Raw genomic sequence first — 23605 nt, 5'->3', positions numbered from 1 at the left:
GGCTCAACCGATATGTTCTTTTCAGGGCCGATACAGATACTGATCATCAGTAATCAAGGGAACCGATACTTGGAACACAAAACCTCACCTAACATCCAGGTGTTTCTATTATCTCGTCCGCCTCATTTATATCAGTGAATGTAGCTACATAACAGAAACACCTGTATGATGTAACACAGCTCTACACACAAGCCCCACAGTGATCATCAACATCTGTCTAAAACTATTTCAGGATTCACTGCAGGACTGTTGTATTAGTTTACATCAGTTGTATCTAGATGTTCCTAATAAACTGAACAATGAGTGTATATTAGTAATTATCAGGTGTATGCACAGGCTGGAAAGTGACTGAAGTTAATTGGTTGATTTCGGTTCTCACCTCTGAACTGATTCACCTGGTGACTTAAAGATGCTCTTTAATTTCATAGTTTATCAGATGATGTTTTACCGCTCCCCTTTAAGAACATAACGCAGTAACACGTTTACTCAGAGATATTTTATTTTATCGGTTAAAAAAAAAACATAAAATCACCGATAATCGGAAAATGCTGAATATTACAATTGAACATCGGGTCGATCTCTTCTTTAAACTGACGGTTTAACTCCTTTCAGCTCTTTCATTTCAACTTTACTCACCGCTTACACTTTAACACTTGAAGTCTGATGTTATGACACAACAACTTCACTGAACAACTGCATCTAAATCTGTTTCAACTGCTGCTTCAACATTATGTATTCTTGTTATATATAATGTAACTGCCATTAACTACCATTTAAACATTCAGTGATTCTATCTCAACTGGCGCTTCAACTTAATTCAGTGATTTAACTTTAGGTAAAAACTGTTTCCTGATACCTTCAGCTTTAGTTGTTATTTCCATTTAAAGATATTTTCAAACTGTCCTGTATCGAGGCAACAGAGCGGTTTCCATTCAGGTGATTTCACTGAATAAATCAACTCGGGCATAAAGAAAAAAAAATCTTGTAGTTAAATTTTAAATGTTTACTTGCTGTACAGGTGTTTATTGATTCACCCGGTTTAATTTCATGGAACGTCACATCTTCACAGCCACTAGGACCAGAAGACACAACAATGTGCAGTGAATAATGAGGCCTGAGGTGTTTGTTGTGTTTCTCTCCACGGTTAATTGTGTGGATGCCCGGGGGGCTTTAAAACAAACTGTCTGTTCGCTGTTGCTCTCGGTATAATGAAAAGGGAAATGTTCTTCTTGGTAAAAATGATATTCGGTTTGTTTTGGCTGCAGCTCGTGAGTAAAAACATGAGATTTCCTGCAGAATAAGTGGTTTTTCTGAAGCCGAGGAAGCGGGAAGCCACCGGCTACTTTGTGTCACACCTCCATCTGTTTGGGGTCAGGGTCAGGTGATGTAATCTTCCTCCTCGGGTCTGAGCAGTCGCTCAGAATCTGCTCCGTCAGGTTGAAAACAACCGGAGGTAAAACTGAAACCGCTGTCGGGCATTTGTAGTCCTCATTAGATCAGGGAGCATTTCAGTTTCTCAGCTGTTTCTTCGGATTGTGTAACAAAATAGCCGAAGCTCAAAGGTTTCTCTTTCTAACTTTTTTTTTTCTGGGGCTTTCAACTCCATCTCACAGTCTTTATCAGCAAATTGAACTGGATCAGGGAGATGGTATCAACTGTCTGTGTTAAAACGTGATCTCTGGCATCGGATGTAGATGCTATCCTTCATCTAGACACGAGTTCGCCCAAAGCGATGCAAACAGACACGAAGGCACAACCCCGGCTGGTTGGAAATGTTTTCATTTGAGCAAAAAAATCTGTGTGAATCCTGCGGCTTTATGAATCTGCTTCACAAACTTTTAGCGATGATAGGAAAGGGGAGACTGACTGGAGGGATTGTGAGTCAGAGAGTGAGCTGAACACGTGTCTGTTGCTCACATAGACAATAGTGAGTAAAAGTTTTAGGGATTTTAGATGTTTAGATTCTTCTCTGTCACATAATACCATCAGGGAGGCGTCTGATTGATCCCAGATTCGTTCTGAAGCACGACAACGAGCCCACACATACAGAACCATCTGCAGAGACAAGAAGAACAAGGAGTCCTGAGACAGATGGCGTGGCCCCCACTGAGTCCTGATCTCAACGTCACGGAGTCGGTCTGGGATTTAATGAAGAGAAAGAAGAAACCGAGACTGACTAAATCCACAGGAGAGCTGCGGCAGTTTCTCCAAGATGCTTCAAACGACCTACCTGCAAAGAACCTGACAAACCTGTGAACCTAGATTTAGTTTTTTTTTCTGTTGCACTTTGTTTTAATTGATAAATAAAGACTTCCCGAATTTTAGTTTTAGTGTCTGAAACTTACAGTTCTGTAGGTGATGCAGGGGCAGTTCGGCGGATCCATAAAGAGAAAGTGAATGAATGGAGTTTCATCAGCTCCTGTTTCCAAGGTCAAGAAAATAAACTTGTCAAGTGCAACTTTTAAGACTGTATCAACAAGAAATTCTTTCGGTGCTCGGGCTCATGGGAAGTTCACACACTTCCCCTTCACCAGAGCAAACTTCACCTGGTTGGTGGCAGTCCATCAAAGCAGTTGCTGACACTAGACCAACGCGGAGCTTTACACAAACTTGAAAAATCAGCTGTCAAGTATCAGGGTTGTTAACGGCCATGAAGAGCGTTCCTAACGTAATCCCTTTCCATCAAAGTAAAAACAACTCAGATACAACATCTTTAGTATCTGAACAGTAGCAGCAGAGAAAGACTGATAAACTATATTTAGCGGGAAATCTCAGTGAATCGCTCCACCTGTCCTCCAGATCTCCCCACAGACATGATAATGAGCAAAATCCTCCATCTGGCAGCTCACTTACAGCAAGCTCAACCCAAAAACTGTTGTCTGAATGTGCTAAATTTAATTCTGCTCTAATTAGTTTTGTGTCGAGAGGCTGCAGAGCCGTCCGTGCTGAGCCTGTGGTGATCAGAAACCAATCAGTCATCAATCACTCACTCAGATCAGTGTTTCCAAACTCAGTCAAAGACAGTCCTGCATCTGAAAATGATAATATTATTATTACCTCTACCAAAGGAAGGTAGTTTTTTACCCCTGTCTGTTCATTTGTCGGCAGCATTACGCAAAAAGTACTGAACCGATTTGCACTTAAGTTGGTGAAGGGGCGGGGCATGAGCCAGTGACAAACCCACTAAATTTCGGGGCAAATCCGAATCACTTACTATGAATTTCACTTTTCTTTATGAAGTCTGGTGCATGTTGTTTCGTATTAGCCTCAGCGGAGATCCGCGCTCGCCGAGTGTCCTTCTAGTTGAATTTGGACTCGGGGAGATTCACACTGTAGTCCCTCAGTCCACTTACTTTACATCTTCCCCCACCACACTGTCATATACTGAGGCTAATTAGCTCTATCGTGCTACACAGAGCGAAACCTTTAGCTTTGGAACCTGCTAGCTTTAGCCTCAGTCTGCTAGCACAACATCAGGCGTGTTGACATCAAGCGCGTATTCACGACCCCATTTCTCATTTTAAAATGAGGTCACCTGACTTTTCTCCCAACTTACAAAGCTAACGCTAATTTGCTAGCTAGAACCGATATCTGCCAACGAGTCTGACGGTTTCTGGCAAGAGAAGAGAAATTAGTTTTTGAATAGTTCTGACGAATATCAAGGATCCACTGTTTTAGAAATGACTTTGGATTTTGATGGTAAAGTTTCCGTATAAGTGTTTGAAATAAACATGATTAAGGAAGTTGAGATTTGCCTCAATTATAAGCAAAAAAACCCAAAAAGCATCAGAATAAAAAAGAGAAAGAAGATTCTCATCTGCAGAGTGAGAGATTCTCTGCTTCACCATGACAACCAGCAGGATTTCATCACGGTGTCATCAGTGTCGCAGGAAACCTTACAGGTGTGAGAGTAAATGAACTGGTGCTGACTGTGTGTGTTTCCTTTTATAACCTCTGCTGTCGGGGCTCCACATTACATAAAACATGACAGATATACCAGAGAAGCACTCACCCGCTCTGCCGACTGCGCCGTGCCGAAGAAGATGGGGATGAAGGCGAGCCAGATGATGCAGGTCGTGTACATAGTAAATCCAATGGGTTTGGCCTCGTTGAAGGTCTCTGGCACGCCGCGCGTCTTGATGGCGTAAACAGTGCATGTGACCATCAAGAGGATGCTGTAACCCAGCGAGCAGATGAGCGACAGGTCAGAGATGTCACACTTGAGCACGCCGCGCGCGTTCTCGGGATCCTGCGTGCGCTGCTCCCCGTAATCCACGAAGGTGTGCGGCGGGTCGACGGCGAACCACATGAGGACACCCAGCAGCTGGACTGAGATGAGCGAGAAGGTGATGACCAGCTGGGAGGCAGGTGAGATGAAGCGCGGCGCCGTCACTGCCTTCTTGCCCTGCTCGAAGATGCGATGGATGCGGTTGGTCTTGGTGAGCAGCGCGGCGTAGCTGAAGCACATGCCGAGGCCCAGGAAGATGCGGCGGAAGGAGCAGACGACGATGTCGGGCGCGGCGATCATGGGGAAGGTGATGATGTAGCACAGGAAGATACCTGTCAGGAGCACGTAGCTCATCTCCCGCCCAGAGGCGCGCACGATGGGGGTGTCGTGGTAGCGGACGAAGGTGACGATGACGAAGGTGGTGGCGACGATGCCCAGCACGGAGATGAAGACGGGCACCAGCGCCCAGGGCGAGTGCCACTCCAGCTTGATGATGGGGATGGACTGGCAGCCGGTGCGGTTCTGGTCGGGTCTCTTCTCGTAAGGGCAGAGCTCGCAGGTGAACTCGCTGGCCTGGAAGTGGTATCCCTCGCAGCGCTCGCAGTGCCAGCAGCACGGCACGCCCTTCACCACCTTCTTCCTCTCGCCCGTCCGGCAGGGCAGGCTGCACACCGAGGCCGGCAGGGAGGAGTCACCGGTGGTCCACTGCAGGGCCTCCATCTGCGGGGTGGGGGGGTGGGGGGGGGGCAGGCAGGTTAACGTTTTTAACTGCCATAAAAATATTATATGTTGTCATTTGATATATTTTATTTGCACACATTATTTACGTGATTAATTTGTGATTTATATATTTTCTTTTATTTGTTTTGGATATGCAAGGAACTAAAGTTTGCGCCTGTGTTGCACGGGACACTTTAAGTTGTAACATTTTCCTTACGAAGACCACGTGGAATCAAGAATGTTTTCTGTGTTCCGGTAAAAAGGTGAAGCGATGCCCGTTTTTGTGATTTGATTTGGATCATTCATTCCCTCTTGGTGCAGCTGGTGAGGTTTATTTATTTACTTTACGTGTCATAGTGTATGTTTATATGTACGTTTCTGTACTTTGTTGTAACATTGTCTAATATCAAGTGTCTAATTAGTTCGACGATGGTGAGATAAAGTCTTAATTTAACTCCTCTAAATCCGATCTCAGGTAACCATAGCAATGGAATTGACCCTTCAGGCTCCGGTTACTTTACCGATGAAACAGGGTGGAGGGTTTTAAACACACCTGGTTGAATGAATGAACTGCATTGTGGCTCCGGTCCTCTCCACCGTGTTCGGCAGATTTTAAACATCTGTTGTGTGTTATTTTATTTCTTTATCGATTAACTTCTGAATAACGGCACCAGGTGTGTGTTTTCGTTACTAAAAAGAGTTTTCTGATTTTGCGTTCATGATTTGACTCTTGATGAAGAAAGAGCCAGTCTACTCTCGCTTTTTCTCAAGTAGAAAAAGCAGTAATTGTTGCTTTACTGGCATTTAAAAAAAGTTACTTCCTGCTGTTGTGTTTGTGTTTGATGCTGGAAACACATCAAAAAATTTCTAAAGAGTTGAGTTCAAACTGTTTTCTCAAACTGCTGAGTCCAAGACGGAGAACGAAAATCCTAAAATTGCTCTGAAACATGGAAAGTTTCGAACAACTTTCTCCCTTAAAGCTCCCAGTCAGTCTCCAAAGACCATGTGATGTGGTTGAAACGTCTGATTAAGTTAGTAAGTGGACCTTGAAGTGTGAGATTGTTCTGTCAAACCGCTGTTTCGAAGGTCAAGAGTAGTTAATGATCATTACCATCTCCATTATCAGGCTTTAAAACAACAAGAGAAGTGGCGGTCCTCACATTTAGATGCAGCTGATTGGTCCAGTGTCCGATGACCTTGTACTCCGCCGTCGACCTGTTGTTGATCTGATACTGGAAGATGTCGTAGCGCCCGGGAGCGTCGCCATTCTCGTTAAAGATGACCGGAGTCCCTGCGCTTCCTGTTAAAAACACAAAGCAAAGAACAGACTCAGAGCTCAGATACCATTGACGACTACTAATTCGGGTGTCTCCGCTGCCTGGGATGGGAACCTTCTGGGGACAGAGAGTATTTTCATCAACATCGAAGGACCAAGCTTGTGTCTGTCAGCGGTTTGTCGTGGTTACATCGCTTGTTTCAAGCTCTTCCATTGGTTAGAACCACTCTACTCTAGACGCCTCATTGGTAAGTTTGACGAACTACCATTGGTCTGAATTGCCGAAGGGTTCCTGGTCGTGCCGCTCACTCAAGACAAATAGTTATCCTGACGCAAAGAAGAGTGGAGGTTCTTACTTTACTTTTTTTCCCCCCTTGCACACCCTTTAGGGTTCAGTGTCTCCTTCAAGACGCTTCAACATGTGGACAAAGAACTGAACCAACAACCCTGTGATTAATGGCCGACCTGCTCTGCCTCCAGAGCTGCAGCCTCCTCTGTTTGATGCTGCTTTATATCCAGTTAAAACTCATTATCATTGAATCAATTTTAACCAAAAATCCAAACCAACACAGTCACTGTTCAAAATTAGCACCGATTACTGAGAGTTGGCATCAAATGTCTCGTCATGGTCATAATCTTGTTTGACTCCTTCTAGGATTAGACAGTTCCTGATTTAAATCATAATTAGAGAGTTAGCTCTTGTTCACATGCTTGTGTTTGGACCACAGTTAACTTTTTTTTTTAAATGCAACAACATCCTTCAAAGTGAAGGCCAACACCAGCAGTGTCATCTCATCAGGATACTCCTCTGTCTGTTCCCGGCATTGACGCCTCTACTGTACCTTGATTATTATGATGCGTCTGGTGTGTGATGCACTTAAGGTATCAAAGCATGTATTGTTTTGTACTCAGGTATCATATCAGCAGCACTTTCAAAACCTTTCAAGCAATACCCAACATTACTCAATAGATAGATTTGGCTTAAGTGTCACTATTAGTGCCTATTAGTGACCAACAGCTGCAAGTCATTCATTCTTACCTGGGAGTGAAGTTAATCCTTCACATTCAAGTTTTCCACACACACTCCAGGACCTTCACCTGTTCCAGACAAACTCAGAGTCATTTCTCTGTTGACTCCTCTTCCTGATATCCTTCCTCTCAGGGTTTTCTGTGGAGTCGACGCAGGCTTTCCTCTCATTCTGACTCATCTTATCACAGTTTCCCCACCGGCTGTTCACCACAACAAACCACACTGACTAAATCCTCGTCCTGCCAAGTTAAAATCACACGCTGCCCGACACTGTTCAGTCAGCCAGCTGTTTAACAAAAAAACAAAAAACAAAACCAACATCTTAAAGCAAAAAACATTTTCAGCTCAACTGGTGAATTCAGTCTGAAAAGATCCAGTTTCCTATATGATTTCTGCTGAGCAGGAAAACTGATACCACAGTAAGTTATAACTTTCCCCTATAATGCTGTATTTTCTCTCTTCTCTCTTCAGATTTTACATACATGCATTTTCACGTTAATTTTGTGTAAACAGCAAAAAACAGCAAATGCAGGAACAGGAGTAAATGTCAATGAGCTGCATCGTCTCTGAAGGAAATGAATGGAAGAAAACTTAAATTGTTTTGCTGCAACTGATACTTTTCCAATGGATTTTTCATATCTATTTTTACAACAATAGAAACTGATACATTTACAGATTTTATTTTTTAATAAAAGATTAAAATAATGAGCCACGACACTCACTGTTTGCTGAGGTTAAATATTGTTTTTTTTTGGTTTGTTTTATAATTGTAATTATAATAACTTATTATTATATAATTATTATAATATATAATACTAGAATGTTTTACAGTAATTTAAGTGGCTACATTTTATGGCCAAAACCTGGAACTACTCTGAATCAAAGTCAAACAAGCTGCACAAAAACAACTGAAAACCTTAAACCTGCAGTTGCTGATTGTTTTGTTTTTTTTGGCCACTTGACTTAATATCACAAACATCAGTATTCATGTGGAACCTGATGAACAAGCCCAAAGTCTTTGGTCTCCCCCACCTCTGGCTCTGTAGCTGCTAAATGTTGCTAAAATTCAAACACGAGTCTAAATAATTTTTAAGTATGAGACGTGTTGACATTATTATTATTATTTTTTAACATTGCACTGAACCATAATTGGGCTGGATGTTTGTGAGCCCACACACTTTTTGGCCTTGTAGACTCTGAAAGGGTTTATAATCTGTTTCCTCATTCAGACCAGGAAACACTTCAGGCATCAAATTTTTAAAATCCAAAATGTTGGATTTCAGAGAGTGTGAAAAATCAGAAGGCTCAGAGGTTCAAGATAATCCTCGGAAACTTCATGTTCGAGTCTCGGGATCTTCAGCCGCTGTATATTCACTGTATTGTGTGATCGTCGTACAGTCGTGCTGTACTCCTCGCCACAGGGAGAATTTAACATCAGGGACAACAGCCTCGAACTTGAAGTGGATTAGTTTGGAGCTGATGAAGCCGAGAGGAAGTGCAGCAGATTGGAGCTAAAGAGCAGAACAACAACAACACCGAAAAAAAAGAAAAAAGAAAACAGATTTATAATGAAGTGAGTGGGCGGTTTGATTCTATCCTGCCCCGATTTCCTTATTCAACATGAATAAAAGCATCACAAATCACATCAACGTGGAGATGAATCACCACAGCTCGCCTCAGGGAACCCCCCCCCATCTATTCCACCTTGTCGTCTCCATCCCCCACTTCACTTCACTTCACTTCACTTCACTTCAGAGAATCTGTGTTCATACAGAATTAATGCCTTCGCTGCACATTATTTCCAAATGCGGCAACACGCAGCTTTGTCATTAAACACAATAAGACAAACAAACAATACGCTCTGCAGAATAAACAGCAGATGTTACAGAGGAGTCCAGAATGAAGAGCTGTTCAAGTCTCCACATATTTACATTTAATTAACACATATTTCATTTAACTATTTAAACGGGTAACTTGACGGCGATGCTGCCCGTCCTGCTGGTCAGACCTCCCAAGAGGATGAACCCTGTTTCCTAGAAATAATGTTTATATACAACTAGTTTGCAACAGCACAGGGTTTTATTTTGTAATAACATAAAGACAAAATGTTGTAAATTACCCACAAAACTTCTGAAGTTGAGCACCGACTTTGAATGCACATTTTCACGTTTTTGGCAAGTCATAAAAAATGTTGGTACAGCATACAACAGTAAAATGTTTATTGACAATAAATTAAATTTGTTTCTGTAAAAATATCTGATCTGGCAGAAAAAATATCGGTTCAAATGTTGTTGCCTAAACCACAGTCAGGATTCAGGATTCAAACCCTGGACTCTGGTATCAACGTCCTGCGCTTCATACGACCCCCATCCGCCCTGAACACCTCCCAGCAGCCCCAGCTCTGTTCACAAATGCTGCGCTTCATTCGCTCCAAAAACAGCCTCTGAACATAATCTGGCCAGAGATGAGGTTTCTCATCACAACATGATTGAGAAATTGATTTAGTTCTATAGAAACGCAATTTATAAAAGACACGGTTGCACGATCAGGGCTGCGGGGTCATGATTTGAGTCAGATTCCCCCCGCAGAACCAAACCCACTACAGAAGAAAAAAAAATTACATTTTCTATATTCATGAAAGTGTTTGCTATTTAAATCCACCTCTGCTGTGAAAATCACATTTGATCCTGGAACTGAACGCACAAAGTTGCAGCAGAAACCTAAACCTAGACCTGAAAATACGAGCTTTCAACACAGATTTATCAGGTACATAAAGTTAGAACCTTCTAAAACTAAGATTACAGGCACAGAGCTGGAGATGTGTATGTTTGGAAACAGACCCGTGTTAAAACCTGGTGTCGATAAGACATAATCTGACAAGAACTGAGGACAATCAGTCCCGGTTTAAAATAGACCCAAGGATGATTAGAGGGTTCCTGTTTTCATATCCTGAACATGCACTGAATTTGTTACGATTGGCTCGTCGGCCACAGCGAAGAAAGAAGTGGAAATAACAAACTGACGTTAATGAAAGAAAATAACAACAACAAAGGCACTGAGGTGTGGAGGTCAGAACGAGTGATTTATGAGAGTGTATCCGCAGCGGCGGATGTGAGGCGCCCCCCCCCCTCTGAAAAAAGAGTGTAACACTAACAATAACATGTCTTTGGTTGACCACAAATGGCTCGTTATGGTGGCGTCACTGATGTTCCTTGATAAGATCTTCAGAAAGTTGCTGTATCCTTTTCTTAAATTATTTGTGACAGCTGTTCATTTCCGACAACCATCAACCAAATGAGGAGAGGGGATTCAGATTTCCGTGTCACTGCTTTGCATTTTCTGGCCACATATTTTTAACGATTTTCATAGATTTCATTTGGGAATTATTTGAGGAGATTTGTTGACATTTGTGAAATTCCTCAGTGAGAAAAAGATCAGGATCTAACGAGAAGATAACTCCAGTGATGTCGTACCAAAAGGGCTTCACCTTCATGTGCAGGAAAAGTACGGTGGCCCTGAGAGCTCAACGCGCTGCAACGCTGAAGAAAACAAATACTCACAACACAAGGGAAGTGTTTCCATGGGGACACTAAAAAAAAAAGTGACGAACCAGCTGAGACGCACTTGTTGTTCAATGCTTTTAACTTCAAAAGTCGCAGTTAGGAATTGTGGGTAGAACACGTACCGTGAACGTCTTCATGGTACACGCTCTACCAGGTGACCAGGTTTCTGTGGGGTGAGGTAGAGCTGACGAAGAACGTTAGAATGAACAAGTCTGTACATGGCACTTATAGTATTTGACAGACTGTCTTGACTTTAATCTTATATCCCCAAAGTGTTTTACAAGGTGCCTGGATTTCTGGGAGTGGAACTATCAAGACCTCGAGTTAGATCATCAAAATTATTCAGATTTATCATCAATATTTATAGAATATTCTGGGGAAATTCATCCTGTAGTTGGTCTGATAGATGGACTCCTGCCTCGAATGAGACAAAGATCTACAAGCTGTAAGATGAAAACTGATCCAGGTTTTGTTTCTCTTACTTCTTCTACTCAAGCTTTCTAACTTGTTTCCACTGAGCCGATCAGTGTTTATTAAACCTTAAACTCTCCTTACTACTATAATTAAACTATACTACACGACTTCCAGGTTGCTGATACTCTGCCTCCTCCAACCTCAGTAACGTTGCTGCAGTTTGTCAGCAAATCAGAGCAGAGAGAAACCAGATACTCCATTAATCTCTAAAACCCAGAGAGAAGGTCTCAGGGTTTTTATTGAACCGGTCTCCTGTATCGATTGTTTCCAGGGGACCTTGGCGGACGGCGTGGGCGGTCAGAGCTGCAGCCCGTCCATTCAGCTCTGTGATAATTCCTCTCTGAACGTACAACGTTTACATTCACTCTGCTGTTTTCTCTGCGTCCTTGCTCTGGACACTAGAGATCTGCAGCGTTACATTCATTCACCTCACTTCACTCCTCATGCACCTGTTCATTTCAACCTCTGAGTTTTGATTTCATTCCTGATTACCTTGACGTTTTTGTCCGTCACACCTTCAGATGTCTGCAGGTCACGTGCACTGTGAAAGCTTTTTTTTTTTTTTTTTACTTTGAGCTCAACCAAACCGAAGAAAAGCAAGGTCAAAATTTCATTCGTGATCAGTCACAGTGAGAGATGTTGGTTTTGCAGTTTTAAGATTTTGTAATAACAAATACCCTGAAATCTGCTTTTCAGAAAGAGCAATAGAAGCCGCCCTTCAGATGAAAACACATGGAAGATATATTTGTGGATTTAAGACTGAGACTCTCTTCTAATTGGCTGACTGTTTTCTGAGTGATACAATAAAAATATAGCATATTTCAGGTATAAACACTCAGAAAAACCAAATCCTGCAAAGGGTTGGACGGTGGGTCCAGGTGGGCGGGGCTTGGTGACTGCTTTGTTGTGACATCACAAAGTTCCAGAAGTCCTGACGGCTGGTTTTAAGGCTCAGTTTCTGAATACAGGCTGTGTGCATATCGTCACACACTTAATAGATTTTGCACAAACTTGTGTCATGATTTGCATATACATATATAATTAAATGTTTATAGGATTAAAAACATTTTAACAAAATAAAATGAGTGTTAAAGTGTTTCTTAAATCACTTCTTCACCACAGAACCACTTGTTTTTCTTTTTATGCCCTGGATCTTTTTTTGTTTTCTCTCAGTCACACTTGGTGAAGCGTAATCTCTGCTCACAGCTGTTCAAACCGCACGACTCTCCAGCTGTTTATGTGCTGTAAACACACCGATCGTATCTGTAATGATTAATCAAGTCCCAGAGTTTAGCTACGCGCTTTCCGTTTCCACTCGAGGCATTTCCCCGCCACCTGCCGCAGACGCGGGGAAATAAAAGTCAATGAATGAAGTGGTAAAAACGAAGCTGTTTTCCTCCTGTTTTGGAGCCAAAGTGAATAAAAAACTTTAATCCACTAAGTGTCTGCTGTTACTCGGTAGAAACACTGCCGTTACTGTCTCAGGTTGATCCCTACAGTTGTTTATTTAAAGCTGCATATTTGAAGTGAAGTCACCGTGGAAGATGAGCTGCTCACATATTCATCGCCTCACTCACCTACAGTATTCCCCCCCCCCCCATCTGACTGTAAAGGGTTTCTCCTCCTGCAGCTCCACGGGGTCAGCCATGCTGCATCCCCCTAAAAAAAACAGCAACAACAAGCTTTTATCGCCTCTTAGTAAGCATCTGCTGTCCAAATGAATCAGAGGGGAACCTCCCTGAAGTCCCCCCCCCCCCTTCCCCCACCGCTCTCCCTTGCTCTGCAGATTGTGTTCAAACAGGACGTCGCCACGATGGCCTCATGCAGATGGCTCGAGCACAGCGAGCGCTAACATTAGCACAAGCTTCCCCGATGCTTCTCTAAAAATAAGCACACGAGCAAGGAGCACACGGCTGAGTTGGCGATTAGCCCCCTGGCCGCCGCCACACAGCACCGCTTCGCCCTGGATCCGCCGCATTTCATACATGGAATTATGGGTAACCCCGCTGCCCTGCGTTCAGAGAAGTGAAGCATAAAATACAGAGAAGCAGCTCGAGTTTGATTTATGTCAACGTTTGATGTATGTGAAGGTTAAACTGAGCGTGCTGCTCACAGATTCAGACGGGAAAGCCCCAAACACAGCGTGACGTGTGTGTGTCTCTGTGTGTGTGTGTGTGTGTGTGTGTGTCTCTGTGTGTGTGTGTGTGGGCCTTATAAAACTCAATCAGGCTCAAACCACACATGAGCCACACATGCTGTTGAGCCAGGATTCATTGGTGATGCACGTGTACATGCGCAGCACTGAGATGCAGCAACCTGTTTCTGTTGAATAAAGGTTATATAATAAAGATTAGATGCACTGGGCAGCTGCCAGGCTTCAATATGCGAGAACGAGTCCCTCAGAAGAAGAGAGCACTGCTCTCACTGAAACATCCCTGGTTAAACGTACAATATGTCAGTAATTCCCACTCTGAGTCTGTCAATCAAAACCAGACCTGTCAGCTTCTCTCGGCAGGGATTCCTTCAGTGCTAAATTCTCCGCAGAGGTCTCCTCCGCTCCATAACAGACGGACCAGGTGATTAAAACCAGTAAAGACATTTAATAAAGCAGTTTCATTTTAAAAATCGTCCTGGAGAGGCTGTGAGCCGAGCTGCCGCTAACGTTAGCTCAGGTTCTTCCTCTGATAACTTTTGATCCTGATGTTCAGGAGGTTTTCATCAGCACCAGAATTGTCCGCAGAAGTCTCCTCCGCTCCATAACAGACGGACCAGGCGATTAAAACCAATAAAAACCCTGAATTAAGCAGTTTCTCTGTCCGCTCACATTTTTTCTCAGTTATTTCCTTCCTCCGGTTAAAACATATAATTAAAAATGAACAAGATCTAGAAAGTGTGTCCTAAAAAAGTGTGGATAAAAATACATTTTGAAGCTTCTGTCAGACAACCACAACACTGACACATGCGCATAGGGGATGTGACGCCATTGACAAGCGACCAAATGAAACGGACTGTTACCACGAATAAAATCACAGAAAAGTTACATATTATAACTTTAAATAACAGAAAAAGAAAAGAAAGAAAATGTAATGTCCTCTCTGACATAAACTCATCTGTATTTGTACATGTCTGTATTATTCAGTGTCGCTGATCATTTTTAAAGCTGTAAACTTTTACATTTCTTCTTGTCGTTCCAGGAAGCCACTGATTTCCATTAAAGCTTCACCGAGCAACTTGAATGAGTCTTTGACAGAAGTGAATCAGACATGAAGTTCAAAGCTAAGAATTAAACGACTCAAGTAAGTTTTGTGTCTTAAAAAAAAACTTTTAAGATCAGTCTTAATCTTGAAACAGCCGTGAGAAGAGACAAAGAAGAAGTTCCCACCCAAACTCAAACTGGTCCTCACAAAGATAGAAGTACACACACACACACACACACACACACACACACACACACACACACACACACACACACACACACACACACACACACACACACACACACACACACACAGACAATCCTGAATCTGCTTTTTTTGTTCTGGATTCCTCCTCGGTATGATTTCTCCTCTGAGCTTTAATCTGAAAGACGACTGACTAATCTTCCTGTCTGCGAAACGTTTCCTGTTTCTGCCCTTGTTTGCTTTAATTCAGCAAACGAGGCAACAAACTGTTTAATGTTTAAAGAGCACGACGTGCGGCTCTGAACGCGGCTTTAACTGAGCACAGATTTACTGTTTCAGCCCTGGGGGTGAAAATCACAGCTGATTCAATATTTAATGCCTCTCCTCCTCCTGCAGATCTCATTACAGTTATTTAACCCGGACCGCTGAAGCCTCTTAACTCGCCTTTGATAGAGGATTTTGAACGGTGGCCGTGAACGCTCAACGCACTGGAACTTTAGAAAACACAAGGAAATTAAGAAAACATCTTCACCAGTTTGGGAACACGTGCTGCGAAAACACAAAACACAACCACATACAGAAACATGCGGAGAGTAGCAGGAACCTGGCTGGGACGTGCTTGTTATTCAATAATTCAAAACGTCATAAAGCACTGACCAACCAGTGCGTCCCAGCTGGGTTCATCATGCTTTTGTGTCCCCTGGAAACACTCCCATGGTCGTCTGTGCTACTTTGCAGCGTGTTGTCAGATTGATGATGTTTTTGTGATTTGCTTAACTTAAAGCTCCTCCAGTGTAAAGGTCTCTGTCCATGTGTAGTGTGATTATAGATCAGCTCTAGCTTCTATATTAATACTGTGAAAGTATCAAAGCCTCAGTCCACAGAGAAATGCACACAGCCTGTATTCAGAAACTGAGCCTTAAAACCAGCCGTCAGGACTTCTGGAACTTTGTGATGTCACAACGAAGCAGTCACCAAGCCCCGCCCACCTGGACCCACCATCCAAACCTTGCAGGATTTGGTTTTCTGAGTGTTTTTACCTGAAATCTGCTGTATTTATATTGGATCACTCAGAAAACAGTCAGTCAATCAGAAGAGAGGTTCAGAGCCTCCTCTCTTCTGATTGGCTCACCGACCTGTTGTTACTAGAGCTGCAGAGAGAAGCCTGAGAGAGGAGATGTAAAACTACACTGAGATGGTTTTTGGTTCTTAAAACCACAAATATATCTTCAAATAAAACATAGAGAAAGAAAAATATTGGACATTAAAAAAACTTTTTGAGCTTGGAAAAGAGTCAAAAAACAAAAGCCAGATGTTAGCAGCTGTTAGCAAGTTGTTTTGTCCAGTGTAAAAGGGGCTTAAACTTAAGATACAGTTCAGAAAGTGACAGCACCTCTCGAGCACATTTCAATGAAAGAAAAGTTACATACTGCAGCTTTAATGGATCAGTATTGATGATTTTTTGCACTCCACTGTGTGTTTGTCACTGACAGCACGTCAATCAGCTGTTGCTCATTAACATTAATTCCATGAGTGACTTGACAACAGGTCCAAAATGAACCTATGTTTATGAGGTAAAAGATGCATCGCTCTCTACAACACCGCACAGTCACAAGTGGGCCGAGCGTTTCTGTAGCTGCAGCAACGTCTTCTCTCCGGCTGACTGTCGCAGTCTCCCAGTTAAACTTTCATTCAGTTCAAATCAATAATTTAATCTTATAAACATTATATCTTTTAACCTGATTCTCCAGTATTTGGCAGCTTGTGAAAAAATGTGTCAGGTTTAGTAGCTGCAGCTGCTGTTCCAGTGAGTCAGATCCATTTTTAACGGCTCGGCCGGAAAGGATTTCAAGCCGAAGAAAATTGGATCAGGTCATACTTACTACAACTACATAATACGACCATGTCATAGAAAACTGGACTGTGTGTAATACGAACCAATTGAGTGTCTGATCTTGGTGCCATGTGGGCAGAAAGCTCTAATTAGAGCCGCTATGTGAATAGCCATCAGTGTTTAACTGCTGTGTCTCTTTATTATCTTCCATCTCTGGAGCAGTGCTCAGATATTTGCTAAAATGCAGGTGATCATCAGTGGAGAGGGGAAGAAGAAGAAGAAGCACTTCCTTAAAGCACGTAATTTCAGTACATATAAGAATAATACAATGTGTGATTTATTTGGTTTCCTTCCGTGCCTCGTGTCGTGTCGTTGTGCGTTCAAACACGTGAGATGCACCTCCTTCTCTCAGGCTGAATCAAGGCCGTACATAGGTTTGTACAGAAGCTTTGAAAGAGCCCATTTTCCCTCTCTGGCTCGTGAACGCCGGCGTTTCTCGCCAAGGCTAAACTTTCTTTTCATGACTCAGCGAGGAGAATTTCCCTCAATGAAAGTAGAAAAATAAAAACACACGTGCCAGACACGTTCTTCAATTCCCCTCACTTCTGCTCGAAGGCTGAGGCTGAATGTGACTTTTCTTCTTCAAGGTGAATGTCTTTGTCAGTCTTCTCAAGGACCGTTTAAACACTCAACGCAATCACATAATGAAACCCGACTCCCCCATAAATCTCCTAATAGAATTAAACTCAGCCAATAATTTATAACAAATGACCGAAGGAGACACTAAAAGAAATATAATGAAGGGAAATAAATCCCAAATCAAAGGAAATCAAGACATAGTGGAGTCAACAGTCTGCTGGGATTAAACCAGAACAAACTCTTAACTTTGCATTTGCTCATTTGTTTCAATTTGTGTCTCTAGTACGAAAAAACAAATGTTTTGCTTGTTTTCTTCACTTTCATATAAAGATTAACTTCCACATATTCCTCTGCACCTAAACCACTCTGCTGAAAACACCCTCTTCAACATTAATGCTGTTTTCATTTACCAGTTAACTCGTATCTCAACCAAGGAGGAATGTGAGGAATTGTGCCCTTTTGAACTGCTGAAAGGCTTTTAATGTGAAACATCTGTACAGGAAGTGTGGAATTTTATTTTGCAGTAGACCACCTGTAGGTGCGTTATGTATCCTGTGGCCCACAGGTGATTGTTGGTCTGTCCATCACTCTGTTCCCAACTGAAATATCTCAACAACTAATGGATGGATTGCAATGACATTCACGGTCCCCAGAGGATGAACCCTAATGACTTTGTTCATCCCCTGACATTTCCTCTAACACCATCATGAGGTTTGTCACTTGTTGTTTGGAGTGAAATATCTCAACAACTAATGGATAGATTGCTGTGACGTTTTCTAAAGACCTTCATTCCCCAGAGGATGAACCCCCAGTGAGTTTGATCCGCTGCGGTTACATCACAAAGTTACAGAAGTTCACTTTGTTTCCCCAAACTTATAGAAAACACATATAGACACACAGAGATCTCCTGTAAAATTAAACATCTCAGCATATACGAGGAGGAGCGTGAGATTTAATATTCCACAGCTACGAGTGTGAAGTGTAGTGATTATTAAAGTTGTGTGAAAGCAGATGGATTATCAGTCTGTGGCGTCTCCCGCCGAGCGCAGAATAATGAATCTGGAAACTGCAGGAAATAAAACTCTGCAACCGTATTTAGTGTTTAATAATGAGCAGAGGATTCCCCGATGACGGCGTCAGCATTCACACTTCCTGCTGACAAAGCCGTCCACCCTCCGGGAGGTCAGCCGCGATGAGGGGAGCACGGCCGGTGACGACGAGGAAGAGACGAAGATGAAGAGGAGGAGGAGGGGAAGAGGAAGAGTGGAGGAGGAGTTAATGAGGGAGCAACGAGTCGTTCTGTTGGGTGTCAATGAGACGGACAGAAAAACGGCGGCTGGAAAACAGCTGTGCTGACAAAACAGGATTCGCTGATCAAAGTCGGGATGAATAATAAAGGTTTTAATATTTGAATCATCGCAGCTTCTTTCACATCTTCACATATTCCTCCTCTGTTCTCCAACGTTTTCATACCTCATGCTTCAACTTCACACTGTTCAACGTCAGTGAGACTCACCAAGTCGTTACTGGCTGATGAAAACGTTGTCGACCTTGAGGTTTTTAATGTCGGCTATGTGCATGAAAATGTGGAGAAATTCAAAAACCAATATTTGTCAGAAAAGTGTAGAGACTCTTCAGAGGTGACGAGTGTGGAGGTGGAGATTATTCAAACTCTTTACGGCTGAACCTCAACGTCGAACTTCTCGCAGTCGTCTCTGATTCGCCAGTTTTGGGTTTGCTTTCTGTTGTCTTTATAGATTTTGTCTGTTTGTGAAAATGAACATTCCTGATGCTTTTTCATCACTATACGTTACGAGGAATCATGGGAAATCTACAGTATTTCAAAACCTCCCCTGGGGGCGCTACTTCAGGTGTTTTGTTCTGTACTGGACCCGTTTGACAGCTCCACGTCTCCTGATTCTACCTGTGCAAAAGCATTTTACGATCCTCATATCAGACTTGTGGCACACAGAAGGTCCTGTATTGCTGTTTTTATGCTAATAAAAAAAAAAGATGGGGCAAAAACACCTGGTTCAGTATTTATACATATCTACCTCCTAAACTCTACGATTTGATGTTGTTTTAACTTATTGTTGACTAACTTCCTGTTTCTGTTTTGTTTTATGAACTCATTGTTCTTTATCTCTTGGTGTTGTATTTATGTGCCAAGTGTTCTTATGTTTTTATGCTTATATCCCACTACTGCCTGTGGGGGACAAATAAAGTGACTGTGTGATTGAATGATTGATTAATTGACTTTTTCGATGTAAAATTTAAAGCATTGCAATTCAAAGGAGACTCAGGTTGTGAGTGTAATCAAAAGAGTTGAAGAACAGTTACCCTTTTATTTTGGGACCTGGGTGTCTGTTAATGTCTTACATTTACCTTTGAAACTCATGTTTCAGTGACTTTACTGCATCTGAAAACATCAACTTCCAGCCAGTCGAGGAAATAAAATGTTTGTCTGGTGGTGATAGTTTGGTGATAAAAGGTCAATGACCTGTGACATGTCTCTCCTGACGGCACTGCCAGCTGTAACAGTGCTAATAATAATAATTAAAACGACTCAGTATCACAGTCCAGCTCCTTCTTGAAACTTAAAATACAGTGAGAACATCATCAGCCGAACAGTGGCAGCTTTTACCGTTGAAGTTGACGGCGCGGATGTGGGCCAGCAGCTCTTTGCCGTCGATGTTGGCCATGCGCGGACACAGCCCCGGGTACCCGGCGCAGAGCTCGCGGTGCATGTGGTGCAGAGCGTGGGCCATGGCGTACACGGCGTCCATCACGAACTGCACCTTCCCCTCCTGCTCGTAGGTGGAGTCACGGCCGACTTTCTCCAGCCCTGGAACAGAAACGCAGACGGTGTCAGGTTAGTAATCGCTGAAACGAGATCTAAAGTTCATTCAGTCATCAAACTCCAGTGTGTGATACAATCGAAAGCTCCAGTGCAGCTACTAAATGGACCTAAATGGAAATGGAGATTTCTTCGTCAACGGTCGAGTCCACAGTTAATCCTTCCTTTAAGTCCACGCCGACTGGGCAACTCTCTCTGCTGATGAAGATCATTTGTTATGATCGAAAGCTCCAGAACAGCCTATTAAGCAGCTGCTTGTTTTGTCCATGTCATTCCTCATTGCGACTGTCGTCTGTAAAGTCTTTGCACAAAAACAGATCCAGTTCTTTGATCAATGAAACATTCTGGTTCCTGAAATCTTCTAATTGACCTTCAGTCATTGTTTGTTGTGACGTTTGTATTTGCAGGTAAATAAAGAGAAAAACAGCAGCTTGATTTACTGAAGATAATAAATTCAACTGTGTCTCTGAATTTATTATAATCCGAAATAAAAATCCTGCCTCATACTCATCTAATTTATTCTCCTCAGTGAGGTTTTGGCCTGTGAGTCGTTAACAGGACTAATTACTGGACAATAAAACTGATCATTAAACTCTGAGGTTAAGAATTAATGAAGTCTGAGCAAAGTCTAAAATCAGGCAACAAATAAAATTCCAAAATACGTATAATTATAGAAACATAAACAATGTGAAAACATAAGAGCACAGACTGTTCATAAAAGAGACATTTTCTAATTATGCCTTCATTATCTGTAATTAACAGCTCATAATAAGATTCATGTTTTTCATAATTATAACATACGCAGCTCTTTATTATGACATATGGATTTGTCCTCTCTCGTAATGGGAACATACATTTTTCTCCTAATTACTTATCTTCTGATTAACTTTTAATTTTTCTCACACTTAATTAAATATGAAACTTGTAAGCAGATATTTTTTTTCTTAATTGTGAGATGAAGATGTGGAAACTGTGAAATATTCGTCTCATGTTGAGACGCAGATGTTGTGTTTAAACGTCATCTCGTTATAATCAGATCTTGTTCTGTAATTTTCAGATAAGAATCTTGTAATTTGATATTTTCTTGTAAATAAGCTTCAGGAACAGATTTCACAGTTACGGGTTTTGTAATTATGACAAAGAGATGTTCCCTTGAAGTTAGGAATCAACAGATTATTATCAGAGTATTCTTGTAATTATGACCTAATTTCTCAGTTTTTCCAGATGTTTTAACTATGAGCTAATTCAACCTCATAATTACAGGATACTTCTCTCATAGAAATCATGAGAGAAAGGTCTTGTTGAAAATTGGCAAAAGCTATAAACTCTCTGTGCTACACTTCAGTTTCATATTTTGTACTGGGTTTATGTTAAACTGCATCATCCCTATTAAATGAATAAATAAATCTCTTATTATGAAAGATTTATATCGTTAATATGCATTTTTTTGTTGTTGTTTTGAGATATGGCTCTTCATCACAGTCTTTTTCGCCTCAGTGGATGCACTGAGCTTCCACACATTGAGCTTCAGTGGGGCTGGACCTCGGGGGAATAGACGGATCCTCTTTGTGGATCTCATGAAAGTGTGAACAGTCGTCGTCGTCGAGATTAAAGCGATCCACCGAAGAACGAAGGAAAACATGAAACAACAGCGACGTCCGTCCACAAACTGGAGCTCTGTCTGCTTCCGTGTGTTTCTGCTTGAACCCAAAGGTTTCGTGGGTTCGTCCTTGCCGCCAGGCAGAGAGTAACTCACAAAGGATTATGGGAGTGTGAAATGAGACACATTAGCTTTAAAGAAATACATTCGGTTCAATCTCATTAGCTGCGGTTAAATAACAGAGTGGAGAAGACATCGTCATCCTTTATTTGAAAAACTTCCTGTTCAGTCTTTCCGAAGATTTTTGAGTTATTACCATTATTAGCGTTATTAGAGTCGCGGCGCTGTGCAATGGCGCCGCCGCCAGCTGGAAATAAAAGGAGGAAGGAGAAAGAGAGGAGGGAGGAAACTAACTGCCGGAGTGGACCTTCCATCAACAGACAAGACTTCTCTGAATTAATAGGAGATTAGAAATGAAATCCAATTTAATTTTAACAGTAGGCTGGTGGTGCGGGGGGGGGGGGGGGTCTGTCCAAGGGGAGACATTTGCACCGGCAGTAAAGACTGATTACAAGTCAGCGGTAATGAATGAGCCTCGAACGTGGAGCGGAGAGACGAGGATGTCAAACAGCCGAGGCAGAGTGGAGACGTACGGCCCGGCTGCAGATGTTCGCCGCTCGCCTGTCAGATGATGAGTGACTCCTCAATATTTAAAGAGTACATACGTTTGATCATGGAAGCATTTTGAGAGCGTCATTGTCAAGATTTTTCCGGGAACACTGTGGAGGAGGAAGCTTCTCTCTCTGCGCTGGATAAACGGAGGTTAAGAAGAAGAAGTATAATTCTTATAGCAGCCTTACCTTTCAGCCAGATACAAGGATTATTTCTCAAAGCAGCTACAATCGATATTTTAAAAATGACAGTTTCTCAAATTACAATGGGAAACAATGTGTTGTGGTGAGATCCCTTTGATTTGAATGAGCTTCATGGGGAGTTTTAGCTCATCGTCGTCATCAGCAAACAGCAGACAGACTCAGTCAGAGAGCAGCCGCCGAACATGCTGGAGCATTTAGCAGCTAAAGAGCCAGAGTTTTCCCTCAGGAGCTGGTGGAGACCAAACACAGAGCTAAGAGAGAGGGGATTATAATAATAATAATATATATAATAATCCAGCTTTCCAGCTCTATCACTTTTCTTCTGAGGGCGGCGCTACAACAGAGGTAACGGTGGTCATTATCAAGGTCGGACTGAAACAATAATTCATAATGACTCTATTTGTTGATTTAATGGAGCACAGACTAGTTATAAATTTCACCAATAAATTGATCAGGGAGAAAAGATCCATATTATAAAATATACAAGTTTTTTGTTTTTTACCATTTTCCCAATTGCATGTTATCACAAGAGAAAGTGGAGAATACATATATACTGTATAATCATATGTGAAACCCCATGTAGTCTATAATTGTCAATAAGTTAATCTCTCCCTCTCTCTTTCTAAATGAGGGTAAACCAACCGCTCAGCAACAATAGATCATTATTTTAATTGATTGACCATTATCAACAAGGAGCAACGGTGCGGACACACTATGGTCAACGAGGTAGTGTCGTACACAGGTGAGGTGATGTACGGTTGCCACCTGCCCCGGTTTTCCCTGGAGAATTTAGAATTTCATAGTTTCAAATAAAACCTAATTTGTCTCCTTCTGCTACTTCTGCGTTTTCTTCCCGGTTATGTCCGAAAACGTATGAAATCAGGTACAACAGCGCCCAATGTGCCGCCCATCCATGACTCTTGAGTGTTGGGCGACACAACAGCCGAGTGGTTAAGGTCATTACCGGTTTTTCACACATCAAAAGGAGGCAACCCTGGGTGATGCACGAGGTCCATCAACTCACTCCTGCTTGTTATGTTATCGCTGGTCAAGTAGACTGTTCACTGCGCAGACCAAAACGAGCCTCAGGCGACGGGGAAATGTCGTT

The 23605-nt window shown here is 42.2% G+C and overlaps 1 protein-coding gene across 3 annotated transcripts in view; it reads right to left on the bottom strand.

Annotated features, from left to right (window-relative positions):
* Window positions 1-23605, bottom strand: part of LOC130176370 (metabotropic glutamate receptor 8-like) — a 121400-nt gene that overhangs the window by 15366 nt on the left and 82429 nt on the right. For all 3 annotated transcript variants that reach the window (XM_056387411.1, XM_056387409.1, XM_056387410.1), the window contains exons 7-9: window positions 19810-20010; window positions 6109-6248; window positions 4013-4948 (exon numbers count right to left, since the gene is read on the bottom strand). In XM_056387411.1, coding sequence (XP_056243386.1) covers window positions 4013-4948; window positions 6109-6248; window positions 19810-20010 — 1277 coding nt within the window. The remainder of the gene's footprint in view (window positions 1-4012; window positions 4949-6108; window positions 6249-19809; window positions 20011-23605) is intronic.

Source organism: Seriola aureovittata, chromosome 10, assembly GCF_021018895.1.
Source record: "Seriola aureovittata isolate HTS-2021-v1 ecotype China chromosome 10, ASM2101889v1, whole genome shotgun sequence".
NCBI lineage: Eukaryota > Metazoa > Chordata > Actinopteri > Carangiformes > Carangidae > Seriola > Seriola aureovittata.
This window is presented reverse-complemented; position numbering and strand designations above follow the sequence as displayed.